At 48.0% G+C, this 22,336-nt stretch overlaps 1 protein-coding gene across 3 annotated transcripts in view; it reads right to left on the bottom strand.

The window, feature by feature from the left end:
- The window catches only part of TMOD1 (tropomodulin 1), a 79,130-nt gene that overhangs the window by 12,764 nt on the left and 44,030 nt on the right, over nt 1–22,336 (bottom strand). For all 3 annotated transcript variants that reach the window (XM_019729186.2, XM_019729185.2, XM_074330749.1), the window contains exons 4-8: nt 21,974–22,093; nt 13,455–13,544; nt 12,443–12,573; nt 10,608–10,715; nt 5,544–5,687 (exon numbers count right to left, since the gene is read on the bottom strand). In XM_019729186.2, coding sequence (XP_019584745.1) covers nt 5,544–5,687; nt 10,608–10,715; nt 12,443–12,573; nt 13,455–13,544; nt 21,974–22,093 — 593 coding nt within the window. The remainder of the gene's footprint in view (nt 1–5,543; nt 5,688–10,607; nt 10,716–12,442; nt 12,574–13,454; nt 13,545–21,973; nt 22,094–22,336) is intronic.

Below are 22,336 nucleotides of genomic sequence, written 5' to 3'. Positions count from 1 at the left end.
GGGCATGAAGGAGCCTGCTGGGGGCTGGAGACATTCTATGTCTTGATCTCAGTGGAGATTACACTGGTGTACATATGTATAAGTGCACTGAGCTGTCCACTTAAGACATATTTGCTCTACTATATGTAAGTTACACTTCACTATAAAAGTAAACATAAGTAGGAAAGGAAGTGAGGGAATAAAGGAGGAAAGGAAGGAGGTTAAAAAGTTGTTCCTTGCATGAGCTGGAATCTGTCTCTCAGAGGTCAGTTCTCTCCACCCCACCTGTCTACCACCAACTGGGTCTAACTAATAATAGAAATATCACCTCCCTTTTATTGAGAGAAGGCCATATGCCAGGTATTCATTAAGGGATCAACACATTAAACCTTCTAACAACCTTATTAAGGTTGAGTATTGGTATTATTCCCATTTTATAGATGAGAAAACCGAGACATGGATACATTGACTTTCCCCAGTTACACAGCAAGAACATGACAGAGCTGGGGCTTAGCTGGGACCTGATCTGATCTCTTGTTTGACTTCAAGTGTCAAAAATTTGAATACAGATTATCCTTGAGTCAGTTCATCTTCTTTCTGGAAAGCTCCTGCCTTTTCAGAATGGAGTGCAGCCTCCAGTGGGGACCTGACATGATGCGAGATGGTTGTTGTCATAGATCTTTATTCTGATTCATTCTGATCTGCATGGGAAAAACATTTTTTGTTTAATGTCATTTTTTCCTCTCATTTCCACTGACTTTATCTAATTTTCCCGAGAAGTAAGGTCAGTAAAATTAAGTTACTGGCATTGAGAGGGAAGGAGAGTGACACATGCTGTCCTCTCACAGAGACCGAATAGTACCAGGCTGAATTACTTCAATACACAACAAGACTACAGACACAAAAATGATGCACAGAACAAGGGCTGTTTCTTAAGAGATAAACGTATAAGAAACAAAACAGAGAACATGAGTCAAAAAAGTCTTGCTCTCTTGGTTTTCAAGAGTGTTTTCCTTATATCTTACAAAACCAAAAGTATATTCAGCCTCATTTAAAATAGCATTAGCTAGCTGCCATAAGTACGTAAACTAAAATTAAGGGGGTTGTTGCCCTGTGTGAAAACCTTCAGGATCCTATCCCAGCATAGCATTTGTTTTCTTTCTAAACTTATTTCCCCTAGGAAAACAATCTGATCTGGAATAACAAGAAAACACAACCCACTTCTTTTAGCTTCTTTTCAAAATATTTAAGCACATCCTCACTGTTAAATATTGGAATGAAATGTGAGGAATTGGTCAATATCCCCAGACCTTGCCCATATGTTCATTTGAGGAGGAGGTCACGTTTTCAGGCCTTGTCTGTTCTGAGGGGCAGGGAGAGTGCCCAGTGCCCTAAGGGTTTGGGAAAAGGGCCTGCTAGAGGGAACTCTGTTGGGAGTGAGGAGGGTGAATCGAGAGGAGCAGAGAACCATTGTTTGGATCTGACCTGCTTGGGATGGACAGGGCCTGCAGAAACCCCATCTGTAGAGCCTGCTCACTGGAGGCTGACAGGGTCTCTCCTGTCCAACCATAAATGCAGCCTGTCTGAAACACAGGACATCTCAGCTCCAGCCCAGGTCTGACACTGACTTCATCTGTGACTTCCAGCACATCCCGTCCCCTTTCAATCCCCAGTTTCCCCACCTGTAAAAGGAGGGCTGGACTAGCCCTTTTTTCAGTGCCCGCAGCAGTAAATCAGTGACCCTCTGTTCCCTCCCACCCTCACTGCCTTCTCAGGGCAAATGAAGGCAGAAACAGAACTGTGCTTGGAGATAAAGAAAGCCTGGCTGAGTAAACAAACAGCCTCAGATCCTGGTTCCCAAATCTGTGTCCTGAGCCAGCCTGGGAGGCTCCCTGTCATCCGGGTAGAATGCCCCAGTCCCTTTCTTTGGCCATATAAGGAAAAAGGAGAATAGAGACTCACTGACACAGGTTACAGGCACAAGGGACAAGGAGAAATCTGCAGCCTCCAAAGACCTCAGTGACTAACCAAGAATGAGGAATAAATCAAATGCCGCTCACCACCTCCTTTTTGTCACAGCTCCTAAAAGCCTATAGGCTAGGCCATGCCCAGGCCTCCTAGGACATACTGTGAGAGGCAAGGGTGGCCTTCCTCTGAGCCTGGGTGGCAGAGCTCCTTCCCCAAGACAGGCCTCAGCCTTCCCTCCTCCTCTCCTGCCAGGTCCCATCCGATCTCAAGACTCCAGGCATATGGGAGCATTTCTCCACGGGTCCCTTCATCTGGGAAGTCGTTAGGGCTGATGCCTTCTCTCTGCTCCAGTCCTCTCCAATCCAGATGGGAACCATGTTCCCAGAGCACAACTCCGACTGGTACACAGGACAACCCACAGCCCACTTTTCCTCAAACTACCCATTCAGAGCCCCTGGCCAATGCCCTTACTGGCCTTCCTCTGGGGATGTTATTAATCATATTTGGATGGGCTCCATGGTTTTCCTTTCTCCTTCTCTTTGTTCGTGTGGTTCCCTGCACTGGAGATGCCATGGCCTCTGCTTTACCCTCTGAGATATTGTCCACCCTACAGATGTATTGCAAAAACCGCCTCCTCCAAGAAGCCCTCCCTGATGTCTGTTCCTGACTGAGCTTGCTCCCTGCAGTGGACCTCAGGGTCCATTGTCTGTGGCTTGCTGGAATATCTTCTTTGATGATCATTTCTATACTTGTGTGTCTTCCCATGCAGTGTAGAATCCCTGAAGGGCAGAGCCAGAGCCTCATTCACACACAGCACCCAGCACAGCCCTAGGGTGCAGCTGGCACGTACCAGATGCTGAGATAAACCAAAAAAGAGGCTCCCAGGATGGCAGTGGCAGGTGGTGAGCGTGCTCTGGCCTCACACCAAAGGACAGAGACAGCTGAGAAAAGCCAAGTGAGGTCCATGTGAAACTACAATAGGGTTCAAGAGCCCAGACAGGCACAGCTCAAGGACTTTGGAGTCACAAAGACCTGGGTTCGAATCCTGCTTCTGCCACTTACTGTGTGATCTTTGGTGGGTTACATTGCCTGCCTGGGCCTCAGTTTCCTCACCTATAACATGGGGATGGGTTGTGATACCCACCTACAGTGTGTGTGAGCATTAAATGATATAATGGATTCATGTTACCTCCTCAGTAAATGAATTCAGAATAATATGTGAACTCCCTAGATCACCTTTGGAGTAATTACGAAAGTTAACAACTGCATAGTTTATGCGTGTTATCTCCTTAGAAGTAGAGATTATGAGACTCATTTATTTACAAGTGAGGTGCTGAGGCTCAGGAAAGTGATTGTTCTTGCACCAGGGTCTTCAGCCAGGGTGAGGGTGACAGTCTGCACTGGTTCAGTCTTTGGGCTGGGGGCGGGGGGCAGTAATGAGAGGGAAGGTGAGCAGCTCGGTCCCTGACAGCTGCCACCACAAGGACCTGAGGCCAGTGGTCTGGGCCATCTTTGGCCAACATTCTGCCCCCAGGAGTCAGGTTTCAGCTGGCACTGGGTAGACCCTGACTCCTTGCCCTGCCAGACTTGGAGTCACATGACTAACCAATCCCAGGGTTTGGCCCAGGGCTGCTGTCAAGCCTGCTATATGCCTTTGTTCCACCTGCTGTGCCCTTCCTACCTCCAATAAAGCAGGGCCAAGGGAGGAGCATAAAGGGTGGGGGTGGGAGCGACTGGGGCTGGGCGATGTAGCAGCAAGACCACTGGCATGTGAGACATGCAAGGAGGCCAATGTAGCAAATTCACATGACAGGGCTGCTGCAGGCTCTTGTAGCCTCTTCACAGGAATTAGAAAAACGTACCCTCTCTGTGTGAACAAAGCCCCATACCAAGGCTTGGAGAGCAAAGCGTGGGTTGGATTTCATCCTCTGCCACCTCATCGTGCAGTGAACAGCATAGACAACCATCCAGGGCAGCCCTGCTTACCAAGTACCACTGCGGGGCCAAGTTATGAGCGGGGCACTGAGATATGGAGATGACTCAGACACAGCACCAGCTCCTGCGAATCTCACAGGGCAGCCAAGGTGCTAGGAGAACACAGGGAGGGAGAGGCTGGAAGGAGGTAGGGAGGCTGATGGGAGAAGGCAGTGGCATGCATGGTGGCTCTCAAAACAAAACAAAAAGTTGGATTTGTAGATTTGCCAATTTCCATAGTGTAAATACTCCTCTGAGGGGCGATTTCCAGGTGCCAACATGCCATCACTGAAAGGGAGTTCCGAAGAGATGCACACAGTCAGCTCTTGCAAGCTGGTTAGAGCTGGTACTAGAACAGCACTGGGCAAAGGAGAGGCTTCAGCTGAATCCGGAAGGAAAGAGGATTTCTCCAGGCACAGAATGGAGTAGGAACAGGGGAGGACATTCCAGCAGGAAAGAAAAGCAAGAGCAAAGGCATGGAGGTCTGAAGGTAAATAGGGAGCAAGTTTTGAAGGGTATGATTGGGAAGGGACCGTCAAAGTCTTCTGGAGGGTGGTCATGCTTTAGTGCTTGAGCTGGCCAGGGGTTATGTGCCTGGTATGGTTAAGCTGTGCATTTAAGTTTTATGTACTTCTCTGTGTGTAATACTCTACAATAGAGAAAAGGTACAAATAATCTCATTCAGGGATAACCACTATTTACAATGTTGTTATATTTCCATCCAGTGTTTTTCCTCTGCACATAGTTATATGACCATTCAGCAAACATTTTCAATGTAGGAAAAAATAATTCCTTATTCACACACCATAGAGAAAGCATTTTACCATTAGAAGTGACATGATGTAAAAGAAGGAGTGTGGGTTTCGGAGTCAGAGAGACCTGGATTCAAATTCTGCTACCTAAAGTGCGAACTAGGTGGCCCTGAGAAAGTTGCTTGACTTCACCTCTCTGAGCTGTTTTCTCTTCTGCAAACTGAGAGAGATAATACCCTCATCCTACAGGTGGCTGAGAAGATCAGAGATGATGTGTGTCAGGTGCATAGCACAGAGTCTGGCCCACAGTACAACCTCAACACATGTAATATACAAGATATTGTTATTAGCTTCAGCTGAAAATAAATGACTGTACCACAGAAGGTATAGAGAAATGATAACCCCATAATGACAAAGACAAACTAGAATTTGTCCAGAGAATAAACTCAATAGAAAGGAGATTCAAAAACCCATTGAGTGGGGGGTGACTGAAGAAAATGGGGTACTTAGCCTGGTGAGGAAGACACCAATGGTTTATAAGCTCTGAGCAACAGATGTGTCCTGTCTGCAGCACAGAACAGAATTAAGCCCCAAAAATAGGACTTACAGGGAGCTGATCTCTACTGGATATAAGGAAGGATAATAAGAGAGAGGTAAGGAGTAAGCTCCCCATCACTAGGGGTGCACAAGCAAAAGCTGGAAGAGCACTTGGTGGGAATGATGAAGAAGGAAGGTGAGCATGGTGGAGGTCCCTTAAAGCTGGGCTCTGGAGCTTTCATCATCAGCGGCATTGGCTCCATCCAGCAGGACGCAGGAGAGTGCAGAATGGCCAGGATCATGTAGTGAAGCAGGAGACCCTTCCCAGCTTACCTGGTTATCAATTTTCAGCTCCACTAAAGAAGTGTTGTATGGAAGCGCTTCCACCAGGCGCAGGATCCCAGCTCCCGAAATGAAGTTGGATTCCACGTTCAGTGTCTTCAACACCTTGTTCTCCTTGAGCATCTCAGCAAGGGCCTTGAGCCACGAAAGAAAAGTGAGGGTTCCCGTGAGTCACCCTGAGCAAGGCCGGAGCCCCTCTTGGGTAGAACCTAAAATAATGAGGGAACCTTGCTAGGAGCGAGAGTCTCTTGCACACTTATGCTGTCTGAGCCAGGGACCAGGCAAGAAGATCTCCACGATTTCCTTCACCAAGCACAACTCTGTGTCTCTCCTCCCTTCCAACCTGCCATGGTTACCGAACCCCTACCAAGGAAGCCCATGCTCCTTTGCCCGCATCCAAAGTCTCTGTTCCCTGGTTCCACTCCGCTGTTCAGCCTCAACTCTTGCTGCTCCCTTACGATAGGGCTACTCCCAGTTCCCGTGCATGCCCAGTGCTCTCCCTCCGCTTTGCCTTTGCTCATCCTGTCCTTGCCACCCAGAATGCCCTTTCATTTCTGCTTCACTTGTCCAAGCCATGCCCACCATTCGAGGCCATTGTCGGTGCCTCTTCTCTAAGAGCCTGTGTGGACATTCCCAGCTAGCTGTGGCCTGCACTCTTGAAGCTCAAAGAATTTATCCACAACCTCCCTCGTGAACTTGTATTCCTCTACTTAGATTATTTACATACTGGCATTGTCTCTACCATTAGACTATCTACTGTTGGTGGGCTGAAAATTCCCCTTCTTCCTCCCATGGTGCCCACATAGTAAGTTTTCAGTCGCTGTTCACAGAGTGACTAATGGAGTTCCAATCTCCCTAAACTCTCTCCACTTGTCTCTTCTATTTCCCTGTTGAAAGTCCACAGAGTTGTTGTTCTCTTCATCTCAGCAGCAGAGAGGGAAGCCTGGGAAACCACCCCAGTGGGCAAGTGACCAGGGCAAATGGCAGGAGAGGAGCTCAGGTGGCCGCTAGCACGTTTGGGAGGAATTCAGCCAGGGTGTAGATGACAATCAGAGCCTCTGAAGGAAATGAGGTAATTAGCAGTTGATGGAAACAATGTGTCATGGGGGAAAGGAGATACCAGCAGCTGATAGGCCAGGATGTACCATCCGTGGGCCCAGTTGTCTGAAACGTCGCTCTAAGCCAGGAACGCCCTTCCTCCTGTCCTTGCTGAAACCCTACACAAGACTTGGCTCCCAGGAAGCCCGCCTGGTTGAAATCATCACAAAGCCTCCGCCGCTCCTCTTGCTGTGTGACCCCCGGATGGCATGTCAGCTGTCTCTGTGACCCTGAGAAAGTTGGACCCTCCTGAGGGGAGGGACGCCATCTGTATTCTCTCCACAGCATTCCTCTTGCTCCCAGGAAAGGCCTGCCTGGGTCTGATAATCACAATATTTAACAACCAGAAGGCAAGTGCACCAGATGCAAGTGGACATGCTGATGGCTGAGCAGGTCCTAGAGGCACTGTCATACCAGGTGTCAACTCTGTTTGCTGGACCAGAGTGGGGCGGGGGGCGGGGGCATTAGAATAAGAGCTGGGACAGGCAATAAGGGTACTTACAGAACTCTGGCAGCCTTATTTACCAACTGATCCAGAGCATTTCAGTACTTGACAATGGATATACTGGTACGAACGGGCTGACATCAGCTGTTGGCCTGGCACAGAGTCAATGTTCCATAAACATTCGTGGAGCTGAGCTGAGTGCCAGCATAGATGTTTTTGGTTTCTGATCCATGAAATAGCAATGTATAGGGCCTGTGGCTTTGTCAGCCATGTCTCTATGGGCAAACTCAGGATCCACTGGAGATCTCCTGAGGTAAGAGATTATTGTCCAGAGGTTCCCCGCTGGCAGTAATAAGAGACTATGAGCTATTTCTATCATTCCAAAAATATTGAAGGAAATTGTCCTACCTATTTTAAAATTCAGAAAAGAATGTATTGCTACTACACAGATTTCAAAGGAAGGAAAATTATCAGGGATAAGAAGGGTATTACATAATGATAAAAGGGTCAGTTCTCCAAGAAGACATAGCAGTCCTTACTGTGTACGCACCTAACAACAGAGCATCAAACTATGTGAGGCTAAAACCAATAGAACTAACTGCAAGGAGAAATAGACAAGTTCACTACTAGAGTTGGAGATTTCAACAGCCCTCTATCAGAAACATACAGATCCAGCAGGTCGAAAATGAGTAAGGACATAATTGAACTAAACAATACCATCAATCAATTGGATATAAGTAACATCCATAGACTACTTCATCCAACAACTGTGGAATACACATTCTTCTCAAACTCCCATGGAACACTCACCAAGATAGATCACAAATGTAAAAGAATAGAAATCATACAATGTTTCTCAGACCACAATGGAATTAAACTAGAAATCAGTAACAGAAAGACAACTGGAAAATCCCCAAATATGTGGAAACTAAACAACACATTTCTTAAAACAAACAAACAGACAAAAAAACAAACAAAAAAAATAGGTCAAAGAAGTAATCTCAAGAGAAATTAAAAAGTATTTTAAACTAAATGAAAATGAAAACATAACTTATCAAAATTGTGGGGTACAGCAAAAGTAGTGCTTAGAGAAAACTTATAGCATTGACTGTATACATTAGAAAAGAAGAAAGATCTGAAATCAGTAATCTAGGTTTCCATTTTAGGAAACTAGAAAAATAACAGCAAATTAAATCTAGAGCAAGCAGAGAAAATAAATAATAAGAATTAGAGCAGAAATCAATGAAATTGAAAACAAGAAACCAATAGAGAAAAATCAATGAAGCTAAAAGCTGATTCTTCAAAAGATCAATAAAGTTGTTAAGACTCTAGTCAAGCTACAAAAAAAAAAAAAAAAAAAACAGAAAAGAAAAGAAAAAGAAATAAAGAAAAGAGAGAGAGGGACACAAATTACTAATATCAGAAATGAAAGCGGAAACATCACTACAGATCCCGTGGGAATTTAAAGGATTATAAAAGACCACTATGGACAACTCTATGTCTCAATGAGATGAACCAAACCCTTGAAAGATACAATTTGCCAAAGCTCACATAAGAAGTAGATAATTTGAATAGGCCATTATCTATTAAAGAAATTTAATCAGTAATTAATAGCCTTCCCAAACAGAAAGCACCAGGCCCAGATGGGTTCACTGGTGAATTCTATCAAATTTTAAGGAAGAAATGATACCAACTCTCTTTCAGACACAGAAGCATAGGGAATACTTCCTAACTCATTTTTTGAGGGCAGCATTATCCTAATTCAAAACTAGGCAGAGTACAAGAAAAATATAGACCAATATTTCTCATGAACATAGATGTAAAAATCCTCAAGAAAAGAGCAAATCCAACAATGTACAAAAGAAGATTATATACCATGACTAACTGGGATTTATCCCAGGTATGCAAGGCTGGTTCAACACTTGAAAATCAATTAATGTAATCCATCACATCAACAGGATAGAAAAATCACATGATCATATCCATAGACACAGACAACGCATTTGCCAGAACCCAACACCCATTCATGATAAAAACTCAGTAAACTAGGCATACAGGGAAACTTCCTCAACTTGGTAAAGAATATCTGTATCAAACCTACAGTTAACATCATACTTAATGTTGAAAAACTTGAAACTTTACTACTAAGACCAGGTACAAGGCAAGGATGTTCCTTTTCACCATCCCTTTTTAACATATAGCTAATGTAATAAGACGAGAAAAAGAAATAAAAGGTATATAGATTGGGAAGGAAGAAATAAAACTGTATTTGTTTGCGGATAACATTACTGTCTACAGAGACAATTCAAAAGAATTGACTAAAAGAAAAAAAAACAACAACAACCAAAAACCCTCCTAGAACTAATACGTGATTATAGCAAGGTTGTAGGATACAAGGTTAATATATAAAAGTCAATCACTTTCCTTTATACCAACAATGAACAAATGGAATTTGAAATTAAAAGCATAATACTATTTCTGTTAGCAGATGCAGTACTTAAATGAAATACTTAGGCATAAAGCTAACAAAATCTGTACAAGATCTATATGAAGAACACTACAAAACTCTGATGAAAAAAATCAAAGAACTAAATAAATAAAGATACAGTCCATGTTCATGGGAAAGATGACGTAATATTGTCAAGATGTCAGTTCTTTCCAATTCGATCTCTTTAGGTTCAATGCAATCCCAGTCAAACTCCCAGCAAACTATTTGGTGCATATTGACAAACTGATTGCTATGAAATGGTTAATTACCATCTCTGGTAAGCTAGTTCCTGTACATTTTACTTGCTATTAGTGTATAGTAATCACACTGTACTGTTATCCTTTAGTTGTCTGCATGGCCAAATGGGAGCTGTGACTGTCTTGGTCACAGTTGTGGTCCCAGAGCCTAATTCAGTGCTGGGCACAGAGAGACTCTCAATAAATATGTGTTGTTGTGGTTTTTTTTTAAAGAATTGATAGCTACTTTATAATCAGTACAATATAATGAGTACAATGAACAGGAATATTTTTAAGACATGGGTGAAAAACAAATTGGTCATCTGAACCCACTGATGAAGACAATGATTTTAAATGTGGAGAAACTGAGGCTCAGGGAGGGGTAGGCCCTTATCCATATGTGACATGCTGAATGGAGAGAGATCCAGCTTTAGGGTCCATCGGACTTGCATTTAAATCTCAGCTCCACCTCTCGTTTGCTCTGCAACTCTGGCCAAAGCAAGTTGCCCGAGATCCCTGCACCCCAGGTTCTTCATCTGCAAAGTGGGGAGACCTGCACTTCTGGGATCAGGGTAGCTGTGGAGATTAACCAGGGTAATGTATAGGAGGTGACTAGGTGACAACTATTCTGTCCATGTCCTCTCCTGACTCTAGCCCAGTGCCTTTCACCAACCACACAAGACTGTTCATCTGTGGGACATGGCCAGGCCTGAGGCCACAAGCATCAACCCTTCTGTTTCTATGTCTGCCCCCTCACCCTCAATACAGCAGAACAGAAAGGTACATACATATGCCACGGGGTCATTGCTCCGTGTCCCCACGATGCTGAACTTCTTCACATATGAGTTGTCTTTCAGGGCTTCTGCATACGCCTTGAGGGTAGGTATGGGGATATTCTGCAGAGAGAAAGGCAGGCAGTAACCAGCAGCCCCCACCAGGGGCAGGTTGGGCAGACAGATTGGGGGGGGCGGGGGGGGGCGCGTAACTCTCTCACACATGCAGCCAGATTCCTAGCAAGTCTCTGACCAAAAAGCTAAATGGGAAAAGCGTTTTTGGCTTTGCTTGCTCCCTGGCTTCACCCCAAATGGCTGGGACTTGGGGAGAACTTTCTGGTAAATAAATTGAGAAAATCCTCCCTGAAAATTTCAGGGAGGAAATTCAACTCCCTCTTTGTGCACGCAGCAACCAGAGGAGAAGCAAAACTCAAGGCAGTGGATACAGGGCAGTGTTGTGCCAAAAGCTCAGGCCTGAGGGTGAGGGGCTTGGCCGCCACCCCAGCAATTGGCAATGTTTCTGACCTACTCTGTGGCTCTGGGGAAATCTCTTTCCCTCTCTGGGCCTGTTTCTGGCAAAGAGAGATGGCAGGGGGCAGAGGGCCTTGTACCAGGTGATCTCTAGGGGACATCCATCCTAGAGGGTCTCAGCCCCACCGCCTCTCAGAGGCTGCTGGGGAATTTTCTCACAGTGCTGATGCTCAGGCCTGCCCCAGACCAATAAAATCAGAATCTCAGGGGAGGGTAGGTCTGGGCACTGGCTTATATGTCTTCATCTCCTCAGGTGAAAACCACTGATCTAATCCAACTGCCACGTGTACGGAGGGGAAACTGAGTCCTGGTGAAGGTGCAGGGCTGTGGCCAGTTTCCACACCCCCACGCCCTCTGAGACCGTATTCACTGCCAGGGGGCACAGTTCTGAATTGTGCCAGTGTCTCCCACAGGGCACACGGCAAACAATAGAGGCACCCGAGAGAGACACTGGCTGTGTTTTAACGGATCTCTCATTTCAGGGCGTCACTGTAGCTCCCCATGGGAGCACAGCATGCGAGGCCAAGTGGAGGAGAACACGGCAGGCACAGGTTTCCAATCTGATTGTCCTGTGGGGCTGGCAGCCACTTAAAAGAAAGAGGAGAAGAGAGGAAAGAGGAGCTGGGGAGTGAGGGGCCCGCTTCTTGTCTTACCCCCACACCCTCCCAGAACTAATCCCGCTGGCCTCTGGCTGAGCAGGTGGGCAGGCAGCTGGGCCTGCTTCTGAATTCCTCCTGCAGCTTGTCCAGGGAAGGACTGCCCGTCCATCTGTCCTCCTCTGCCCTGGGTGGTCACCCAGGAAATGTCCGGAGAGATATAGCTAACAGCTCGAAATATGTCTTCGGACATTTGGGCCACCAGCTCTCTCCCAGGGCTGCAGAAAGAGGCTGAATGTGTGCAGGATACAGCAGCAGTGGTGGTTCAGGGGTGGCCCCTCCCAGGGCCTGGGTTACCCCACGAGCCTGGCGGGCACTGGGCTTTTCCAGCCTTGAGATCCCGTGCAGCCCTGTGTGTGTGACTCAGTTTTATCTCAGAGAAGCTCTGTGTTTTGAATACCATGGCAAGTTTCCCGAGTCAAAGCTGGGTTGGCTCGGGGTGAACATCAGGGCCTGATGTCAGTCCTCAGAAAGAAACTAGGACCAAGGAGGTGCTTGTTTACACTGTCCACCCCTCTACAGGTTTGGCCCCTATTCCTGATCCAGAAGCACCCAGAGCCCAAACAGGCCCGTCTCTCTACACAGCCTGGGCCGTCTGCATCAGGGTGACACAGACATGGGTTTCCTCCATCCCACAGGTGAAGGGAGAGGACAGGGACGTACCCGGATGTTGTTGAGATTAACCTCTTCAAGTGTCGGGTCGTTGCTCTTTATCCGCTCCAGTGTTTCCTCTACGTCTGTTGAATTTGGTTCTTCATCGGGCACAGGCTTGTATTGTGTTGGTTTGATCACACCTAGAGTGACCCACAAAAGGGAGATGGCTCACAGAAACAGAGACCACTTTCTGTCGACACGAGGACTGTCTGGAAGGAAGTGGCAGCAGAGTTTGGGGACATGGGAAGAGGGTTTGGGCCCTGCTTGGCCTTGGCCTTTGACATTCTGCAAAAACTGGGCCAATTCCTTACTCTGTGTCATCTGCAGAATGTGAACAGTCACTGCCTCAGTGCGCTTTGGTGAGGATCAAAGGAAGCCTGGATGGGAAAGTAATGTGTAAGCCTTTCAGAGTGGGGCTAATTATCCTTGTGGCATCCGCATTTCCTTCTGAGGCCAAAATGGCAGCTTGGAACAATGTGCTGGAGCAATTAAGACAACGAATGCAATACTGGCCCAGGGAAGGACAAGGAGACTCGTGCAGCAGAAGAGGCACCCAGAGACAGACCCATGTGGACGCGTGGGAGTTTATGATCACGGGGGAGTCCCAACCCAGTGGTGAACAGACACACTCTGCAAAGAATGGTGTTGGGACAATGGGGTATCCATTAAAAAATAAAAATGAAAGTTTGAGTTCATCTCACAGCATACGCAAACATGAATTCCAGGTGGACTCAGAAGTTGCATATAAGAAGGAGACCTCTAAAACTTTTACAAGAAAGTACAGGAGGACAATTTTTGTAATATTGGGATGGAAAAGACCTTTGTAAATAAGACACGAATTCTAGGCGCATACAAGGAAAAGGTGGGTCGATTTGGCTCCATAAGAATGTAAAACTTCTGCTACGAGCCAGAGAGCATAAGCGGGCAGAGGAAATGAGACGTGGTGAAGACTTCCAAGGTGTCCTGGCTGGGGGTGGGTGGGGGTGGGGTGCAGGCACGGCCGTCAGGGGCTGGTACTCACTGTTGAGTCCCTCCTTGTTCACGATGGAGCTGCTGCCCAAAGCCTGGTAGTACTGCTGGTTGCTCATGAGAGTGTGCATGCCCAGGATAGCTGCAGGAACATGGGACACAAGAGAGGCCCGTGACTCGCCCCTCTCAGATAGAAGAGCCTCCCAAGCACGGATATTCCGCACTCCCAAATGTTTGCTCACAGAAATGGCAAGAGGCCCTTGCATGACAACTTTGAAACCTTATTTGCCTCTATTTCCGTGACTCTCAAATCTCTATCCTCAGCCTAGTTCCCAGCCTCAGATTCACAGATGTCCCCCCATATCCCACTGGCACATCCAACCCTACTTGGCCAAAACAGAACTTTCCCAGCAGTGGCCTCTTGCTTTGGATCCCATTCCATCTTGTCACCTGTCCCTCAGAGTAGAACTTCACTCAAATGACAACCCCCTACCAACTACCCACCCTCCCACATAGTGTCTCTCCTGGGTCCCACCTCTGTCTTTGTGGAAGCCCTTTCATTTCTTGGTTGTACTGCCACATTGTGTGGTCACCGGTGTCCTGGCCACCCCCACAGCATTCACCACAGTGCAGCCAGAAAGACCTTTCTGGAAATGCAAATCTGACCACATGACCCCGGTGCTCAGCCATTCTTTCATTCATTCATTGCTTCAACATGTATCAAGTGCCGGCATCATGTGTCCAGCTCCAGCGGCTAGGTGGACAGCGGGAACGAGAAAGACAGGGGTCCTGCCCATGTAGCTTACAGTCTACTAGGGGAGAGAGCCGCTAACAGGTACCCACACAATTAGAAACATAAGCACAGAGTATGGCAAGTGCTGTAAAGGAAACGTTCGGTGTGTTCTGGGAGAAGGGAACAGAGGGATTTGGATGGGAGGGATGAGTAAGTGCACCACGTTGACAGGAGGGAGGCAGCGTGTTCCGGGCAGAGGGAACGGCAGGTGGGAAAGCGCAGGCTGTGGAAGGCCAGGAGTGAGAGGGACACAGAAGACGGACAGAGATGAAGTTGGACAGCGGTGGACAGCACAACAGGCCCCCTCACCGAGCACTCCCTCCAGAGCAGAGAATCTGCTGTACGTCAGCGATTCTGGTTTGGGTGTGCACTGGAATTGCTGGGGACTCTTTGGAAACTCCTGATGCTCAGGCCTACCCCGGATGAATGAAACTACAATCTTGAGGATGGGGGCAGACATCTGCCTTTTTTAAAGCTCCGCAGGTAGTTTCAAGGGGAAAAGTAGATAACACCACCTGGCTCTATGCCTCTGAATCCTCATAGCAACCCTTGGGAGTAGATTTTATTCCAACTGGATCCTACAGGGTCTTCTAGGTTGAGGTGTAAGGAGTTTGGATGCCTTTTTCCAGGTACAGCCTGGGAAGCCTGAGTGGGGCATGCGCTGACCTGACTCGAGTTCTGTGACTACTACTCTGGCTGTCTGGGACCTGACTACCAGGGGAGGGAAGGATATGGCGGGAACTGAGAGGCTGCTGCAGCCATCCAGGAGCAGGAACAGTGGCTTGTGACCTCAGAGCCTGGCTTCACCGGCCCTCCCTCACACCCTTTCTGCTCCAGCATCACCAACGGTCACTGCTCAGTAGATTCTCCTGCTTCTGTCAACGCTGTCCTCTCTGCTGGTGATTCTCTCACCATTTGCAGTGTCCACTGCTGAAATGCCCCCTAGTAGGGTTGCTAGATTTAGCACACAAAAATACAAGACATCCAGTTAAATCAGAATTTCAGATAAATAATGAATGTTTTTAGTATGAGTAGGTCTCAGTCGGTATTTGGGACCTACGTATATTCAAAACTTCAAAACTTATTCATTGTTTATCTGAAATTCAAATCCAGTTGCACATCCTGAATTTGACCTAACAACTCTAACTCCCCAGCCCTCAAGACAGAATAACACTTTTTCCCCCAGGGTGTCTTCCTGGTTCTCTCTCTCTCTCTCTCTCTCTGTTTTCCCACAGCACCTGGTGTCCGTAGCACAGCACATACGCTACATGGTGTTAGAGATCACTAGGTACGGCTGTGCTTCCCCTACTGGACTGGGGGCTTCTGAAGGCCGGAAAGAATATCATCTTTCTTCTACCTCTTCCAGAAAACAATGAGCTTTTGGTAAATATTTGCTGCTTTTTTATTTTTTATTTTTTTATTCCTCCAGCCATTTCTGGTTAGAGAGAAAACACGAGAGCCCTTAGGGAAGAGTCAGGAGACCCAAGGAACTTCCTGAGGTCCTGACTGTGCCCTCGATCCTGGGCAAGTCCCCACCCCTCTCTAGGATTCAGCCTTCTCTCCAATGAAGGGATGAGACAAGGTCATGGCTGGACATACGATTCACCTGGGCACTTTAAGACAATATCAATGCTCCACCCTGGACCAACTAATCCAAATCTCTGGAGGTATATTTTTTAATCTCCTTGGATGAGCTGATGCTCAGTGGGAGCTCAGAACCACAAGACGAGACGATCTCAAAGCCCCTTCTGTTTCTCACATTCTAGGCGTCTTCTTTGCTAAAATTAGACCTTCCTGCTCATCGCTCAGGAGAACGGGTAGAAAGAGAGGCATCTACATTTTTTCGAGCTCTCTGGGCTTTAATTTAAGCTGTGGCTACGTGGGCAGTGGGAGCTGAGGCCTGAGTCAGCAGCCAGTGAATTAGATCACCATGTGTCACCTTGTCACCTTCTGGAGCTCCTGCGTGGGGAGTGGGGAGTGGGGATTTTAGGCTGCTGCTGGGAGTCCAGGTTTGGAAAAACAGTTTGCAAAGGTTGCTGGGAATCACAGTAAAGATGTGATCTCATAGGGCTGTCTGGTCTTGTTTAGAGTAAATAAAGAAGTGGAAAATGGAAAATATATTTTGTGCTCGGGTGACATCTTCCCATAACAGTCCAGAAAGCAGGACAGAGGCAAGAAGGTTACAGGAAGTGCCAGGGGACAAAGGAAAGAGACCTGGGCTCCAGTCTAGCCTTGGTACTAATTTGCTGGGTAACCCTGTCCAGGTCACGTCTGCTTTTGGGGCCTCAGTTTTCTCAGCTGTAAAATGGCGTGAGTTTAAACACTGATCATCTCTTACCTTCACTTAGGACTTAACAGCCACATGACATCTCATCTTTTTATCCTGTTTGATTTCTATAATAAGCCGGCAGGGCAGGTGCTCTCGACCCCCCCACTTTTCTAGTAGGCTCAAGAGGGAAATGATTTGTCAAAGACTGTTCAGCGAGATTCTCCTAGCTTCTAAGTTAGTATTCCCACCCACTCCTCCATGTACTAGTTCACTAGCAGTTCTAAAGTTCTGAAACTTCCCCTCTACTTCAGAATCCTAAAAACAGGTAACTTGTATTCTAGGAGGTAATATACGTCAATAGCAGGCCTAAGAAGAAATAATACCATCCTGCTGCTCTGAGGAAATTAGGGTTCCAAGAAGGAAGGAAGGAAGAAAGGAAGTAAGGATGGGGAGTGGGAAAGAAGGGGGGAGTGGGAAAGAAGAGAGGAAGGAGGGAGGGAGGGAGAGAGGGAGGGGCCAAGTTAAATCTCCTTTGCTGAGCAGAATACCTGGTGGGTCTGAAGCCCTCATTGCCTTCGCCAGCCCTAGGCAGCAAATCACTTTTCCCCTGCTTGGTTTTGCACACCCGACGTCACCAGACGTAAGTGATGGAGGAAAACAGCACATCAACATTGCCTGCTGCTTCATTTTTTGTAGATACTAGCAAAGCTGAATTTAGCACTGGGGAATGTGATTTTTTTTTTTTTAAAGTCTAGATCTTCCTCAAAACTCAAAAAGGACTATTTTTGAACTCTGAAAAAGAACATCAAGTTCTCTTCCCTCTCTCTGCCTTGGCAGGGTTCACTCAGTTCAAAATTCCAGTAAGGATGCAGAGAGATAGCAGTACACATCCCGGCTCATCCAGCTGCCAACTGCTCGGGCTGGCTTGGGGCAGACAGCAGGCCTGCTGGGAACAGGTGGGAGAAGCTGGCTCTGGCCCAGGGCTTGGGTGCAATTGAATGGCTCCTGGATAAGCCACACCCCGACTCTTGTAGAACAGGAGTCTAAGGGCATGAAAGCATATCAGAAGCCCAGGTTGTCTAGCTAACACTGTCTGGGACAGTCACATGAGCCAGGGTTGCCAACTGCCCGTGGGAGTGCCCTGGGGGTTGGCCCTTCTGAAGGGTGAGTCTCTCTCCTCCCCATTCCTTCTTGGGTCTTGTCCCACCTTGCAGGGTCCCTAATGGTGAGCCAGGATCACGTCCCTGACTGGGAGGGGAGGCACTGATAGTGCCAAGTGCTTGCAGATGACTCCCAGGGTCCTCCAACCTACACCCCACGGCCACATGCCAAGAGCTTAGTACTGTCAGAGGCCTGTGCCGTCTGCCCATCACCCTGCAGTGACACTTTTCATGTTAAAATCTACATGCTTCTGATCTGTCCTCCTGATCACATCCTGGGCCCCCCAAGGGTGGGGATTGGGTCTGATTCATCCCAGTATAGGCGTTCAATAATGTACGCCGACATCATGAGTGAATGAATGAATGCATGCATGATGCACGGACACAAAAACAAATGCACAAGAATTCACAGGCCTTGGTTACCCATGTCACACCTGAGTCAGTGTGACACATCTGCTGGGCGTCCTCCTACATGTTCCTATCGTCACCAAGTATCAAATCTGCTGTATGTGCAGCTGCAAAGCAAGCGACTCAGCACGGTCTGCCTCCTCCCCACGCTTCCCCTAGTCCACCCCTACCTCTCCTCCTTTAGGACCAGCTTCCATTTCCGGCCTTCTCTCCCCGGCCCCACCACCTAGCCAAGCCCCCATCCTGCGCTCTGTCCTTTTTCCCTTATGATGCTCTCTCACTTGTCACATCATGTTGGTCTCAGTGTTTGTTTACGTCGGGTCTGGGAGGGCATGAACTGGGCTGCTTTCTTAGGATTCTTTCACCAGGGCAGATGCTGGCACACAAAAGGGAGGCCAGGGTAAATGGCTGTTGAGTGTGTGTTGTGTGCAAATGAGTGCACCAGCGAAGGCTAAGTTAATGGAAGTGGTCTGCCTGGGAGCTGAGTCACAAAAGCTCGAGATGATGTGCTCCTTTCCCTACTTTTCTTTCTCTAATGACTCATCCACACTCGTGGCTCCATCCACTCCCTCCTTGAGAAAGGCCCAATCACCCTCTCCCCTTCCACCTCTGTCTCTGGCGGGCTTGCCACACCCAACACTCTGACAAGATGTCCTACCCCCATTGCCTCCATCTCTTGTGGCATCTGATCCAGGAATAGCTGGTATCTGGGTGGAGCCACATCTCACATGTAGACCCACGGCTCCTTGGCCCGTGGCCTTACCTGGGGCCTGCCTCTTAAGTCCCCCTATCCTCTGAACACCATTGCTTCTCTGCCCACACTCCTGCTTTCATCCACCTCTCCCAACACTCTCCTAGTGTGGCACCCAGAGCCTTTCCTACCGTGGCCCCATCCTTCCCCAGCTGACTCCATGAGACCTGGCACCCCATCGCACCCACTGTCTGTGTCCACTGTGCCCCACCCCCACGCTGGATAGCTTTATCCAGGTCGCACTGGATGGTGATGCTTTGAGTGGGCCCTAGAATGAAGCTGCCTGGGTTCAGCCCCCATGGGCAAGGCATTTAGCCTCACCGTGCCTACTTTCTCCATCCATAAAATGGGGACAATAAAACTTATTTCATAGGATTGTTGCAGTCAACAAATAAAAAGCAAGGGGTTGGAATAAACTCCCACAGCACCTGAGACATAGTTGGTGATCAACAAATGCTCAGTCCCTCCTCCCCCAGAGACACTGCCACCTTTCAAATGGCCAGTAAATGACGACAGGCGCCCAAGGTTAGCCAGTTAACATTGGTGTCGACTTACAGCGCCCTGTTTCCTTTCTGGCCATTGGCAGGGTATGGTGTCATGAACAAATAATAATAATGCGCCATGCCAACAAAAATAAAGATGAATAATGTCAAGAAACGAACACAGAAAGTTAGCCCAATATTGCAGTTCTATTTTGGCCCAGGAATTGGCGGTTCTGACAGTGGAGTCATTTGATAATCCCTCCGAGCTGACTAATGAGGGGAGTGATGTCATGCAGGACGGTCAGAGGAGAAGGATCAGGATCAAACAGCTCCAGGGTGAGTCAGCGTGGAGAGGCTGCACCACGCTGTCACCTCCCCACCTCCCTGCTGCACAGATTAACCGGAAGTCAAGGGGACCCCCTGTCAGGGAAATGGTTCAGTCAAAATATATGAGCATCATGTGGGATCTCACATGACTTGTGCGGCTTTTGACAAAACAAATCTTGAACGGCGAAGGAAACCAGTGAAGTTCCCTGCGTCAGGTTCCGTTTTCATCTGGGTGAGATCCTCGCGGCTTTTGTGCTGCACAGTGAAAATGGAAACCTTCCTCTCTCAGCCCTGACACTCACTCATTAAGCCACAGCCCTTGTTCTTTCCCACATTTCCCGCCTCCTGAGAAAAGGGTTGTTTGGACTCAGAGTCTACACAGGGGCTGTCCTCACACACTCCATGGATCCCTGCAACCTGGCTTTGGCCACCATCACCCAAAGTCACCCCTCCTGCCTACCTGAGTCTTCTCGCTGCCCCTCCCCCTATGGTCCCACTACAGGTGAGAGCCAATCCCTTTCCTGCTCCCCACCCCCCCACAACCAATGCCATCAAGACTCACACACAACACCCACAAGAAGCCTGGAGGAAGCAATAAGGCAAGAGACGGCTGCAGCTGGCCAAGTCCCCTAGCACTGGTGGCCTCACCTGGCCCCTGGCCTCACATACCTCTGAGTCTTGGGCCAGCCCCTAACCCTTGTTCGGTCTCCCTAGCTCCTGCATTAGGTTCTGCCCATTATGATTTGGCCTTTGGTTCCCAGTTCATTTGTGGCTAACTGGTCCCCATTGAGCCAAGCTTTGCCCTATTTCTACTTCTCATCTCTCAAAGGTTTCTACCCTGGCCAAGGCACTTATCTGCAGAGCCCTAGGCCCCAACTCCTACCACGCCCTCTGCCTGGAGCTTGACAACGCTAACCACGCCTGCATCTCTATGCTAAAGATGCCACAAGGACTCCAGTGTGCATCCCCTGCAGAACTCAACACTTTCACGTACAACTGTCCCCACCTGGGTGGCCCACGGCCCTTCAAACTCCAAAGGTCCTCAAGTGAACTCAATATTACCCCGAACCTGCTCCTTCCCCACTGTTAGAAGCTGAATTGTCACTCTCCAAAATTCCTATGTTAAAGTCCTAATCCCTAGAACTTTAGAATTTGTAACTGTATTTGAAGATAAGGTCTTTAAAGAGGTGATTAAGTTACAATGAGGTTTTTGGGTGGGCCCTAATCTAATCTGTCTGATGTCTTCATAACAAGATATTAGGACACAAAAGGGACCCCAGGGGACACAGGCACAGAGGGACACAGTGAGGTGTGGTCACCTGTAAGCCAAGGAGAGAGAAAGCTTGGAAGAAACCAAACCTGCCAACACCTTGATCTGGGTTTTCTAACCTTCAGACTGTGAAAAAACACATTTCTATTGTTTACGCCACTCAGCCTGTGGTATTTTGTTACGGCAGCCCTGACAGACTAACAGACCCACTTTCATTAATTGCACCAACATCCACTAGTTTTTGGAGCTGGAAATCTGGAACCTTCTTTGACTCCTCCGACCTCACTGTCACAGCCAGAGTCACAGTTGATTCCATTTTTCCTCTCCCCTCCCACTTGCCTTGAGTCTCTCCCCACCCCATCCATCCTCCTGTCATCATTGGGGTGATGGTTAGTAGCCCCCTGGTCTGCAGAAGAAAAAGACCACCAACCCCACTGGCCAGGGTACACAGCACAATGTGGGGCATGCAGGGTGTTTGCTGTGGCCAGGGCCTGACCCTTGGTGGGCAGGGCACGATGGTGTGTGGGGCAGGGACTAGATGCTCATAAGGAGACAAGGCCGGGTGGTGAAGGGCTGTGAAGACCAGGCCACTTTCTGGAGTTTCAGCAGCTGTTTGTGAAGATCATATGGAAACACACATGAACATGGAGAGTGTAGTGTAAACATGAGCTACGGGGGTTCTCTGAGCTGTGCAAAGTTGTAAAATCAGATGAATCTGCTCCAGCCTTTGTGAACCTCCCAAACCTGAGATGCCCATAGCCCTCTGTCTTCCCCCCCCCGCCATTCTCTCTTCCCAGGTGGCATGGGCAGGATTTCATGCAGTGGCTGGTGCAGGGCCCATGCTGGCACTCCAGGATGCTTCCACATCCCTCTGGGATGGGGTCTCATGGCAACAAAAGACGGCTCCATGGTGTGATGGGTTTGGATGGTTTTATCTCTATTTCCATCATTTTGGTTTTGATAATGTACTTCTATTTTGCTATTCTTGGTTTCCTCAAGCCCTTGTTATAAACAGAGGGTGTTCATGTTGAAATAAATCACCCAAGGCTCCATTCAGATGCAGGTCAACTCCTTCTGGAGGACATGGGGGAGTTTCTGGAACGCCTCTTACCTGCGATATCACAGAGTTCTGCATCTGAGGCATTTGCTAATGCCTCCTCTAGCTCTGGCTCCAGTGTCACACTTTCCAGCACAGGATCCATTGGCTTCTGCTTGGGGACCCAGACCTTTCCTGCAAACACACGAGTACTTGTTACAGGGAGTGCAGTGGCACTGGGGCAACCTCTGGCGATGGCCCCAGGTGCCCATCCCTAAGCCCTGTGATCTCGCGACGCTGAGAGTCCCTTGAGGTTCCTCCCTCTGGGGACCCAATGCCAAACTTTCCCAAAGAAAAGGAATCAAAGATCTCCAACAAATCAAGTTTCACATTTGAAAAAAATAACTTTATAACTTGGTCAAACTAGACTGCTCGCTA

This window comes from Rhinolophus sinicus, linkage group LG04 (assembly GCF_036562045.2).
Source record: "Rhinolophus sinicus isolate RSC01 linkage group LG04, ASM3656204v1, whole genome shotgun sequence".
In the NCBI taxonomy this organism is placed as follows: Eukaryota; Metazoa; Chordata; class Mammalia; order Chiroptera; family Rhinolophidae; genus Rhinolophus; species Rhinolophus sinicus.
This window is presented reverse-complemented; position numbering and strand designations above follow the sequence as displayed.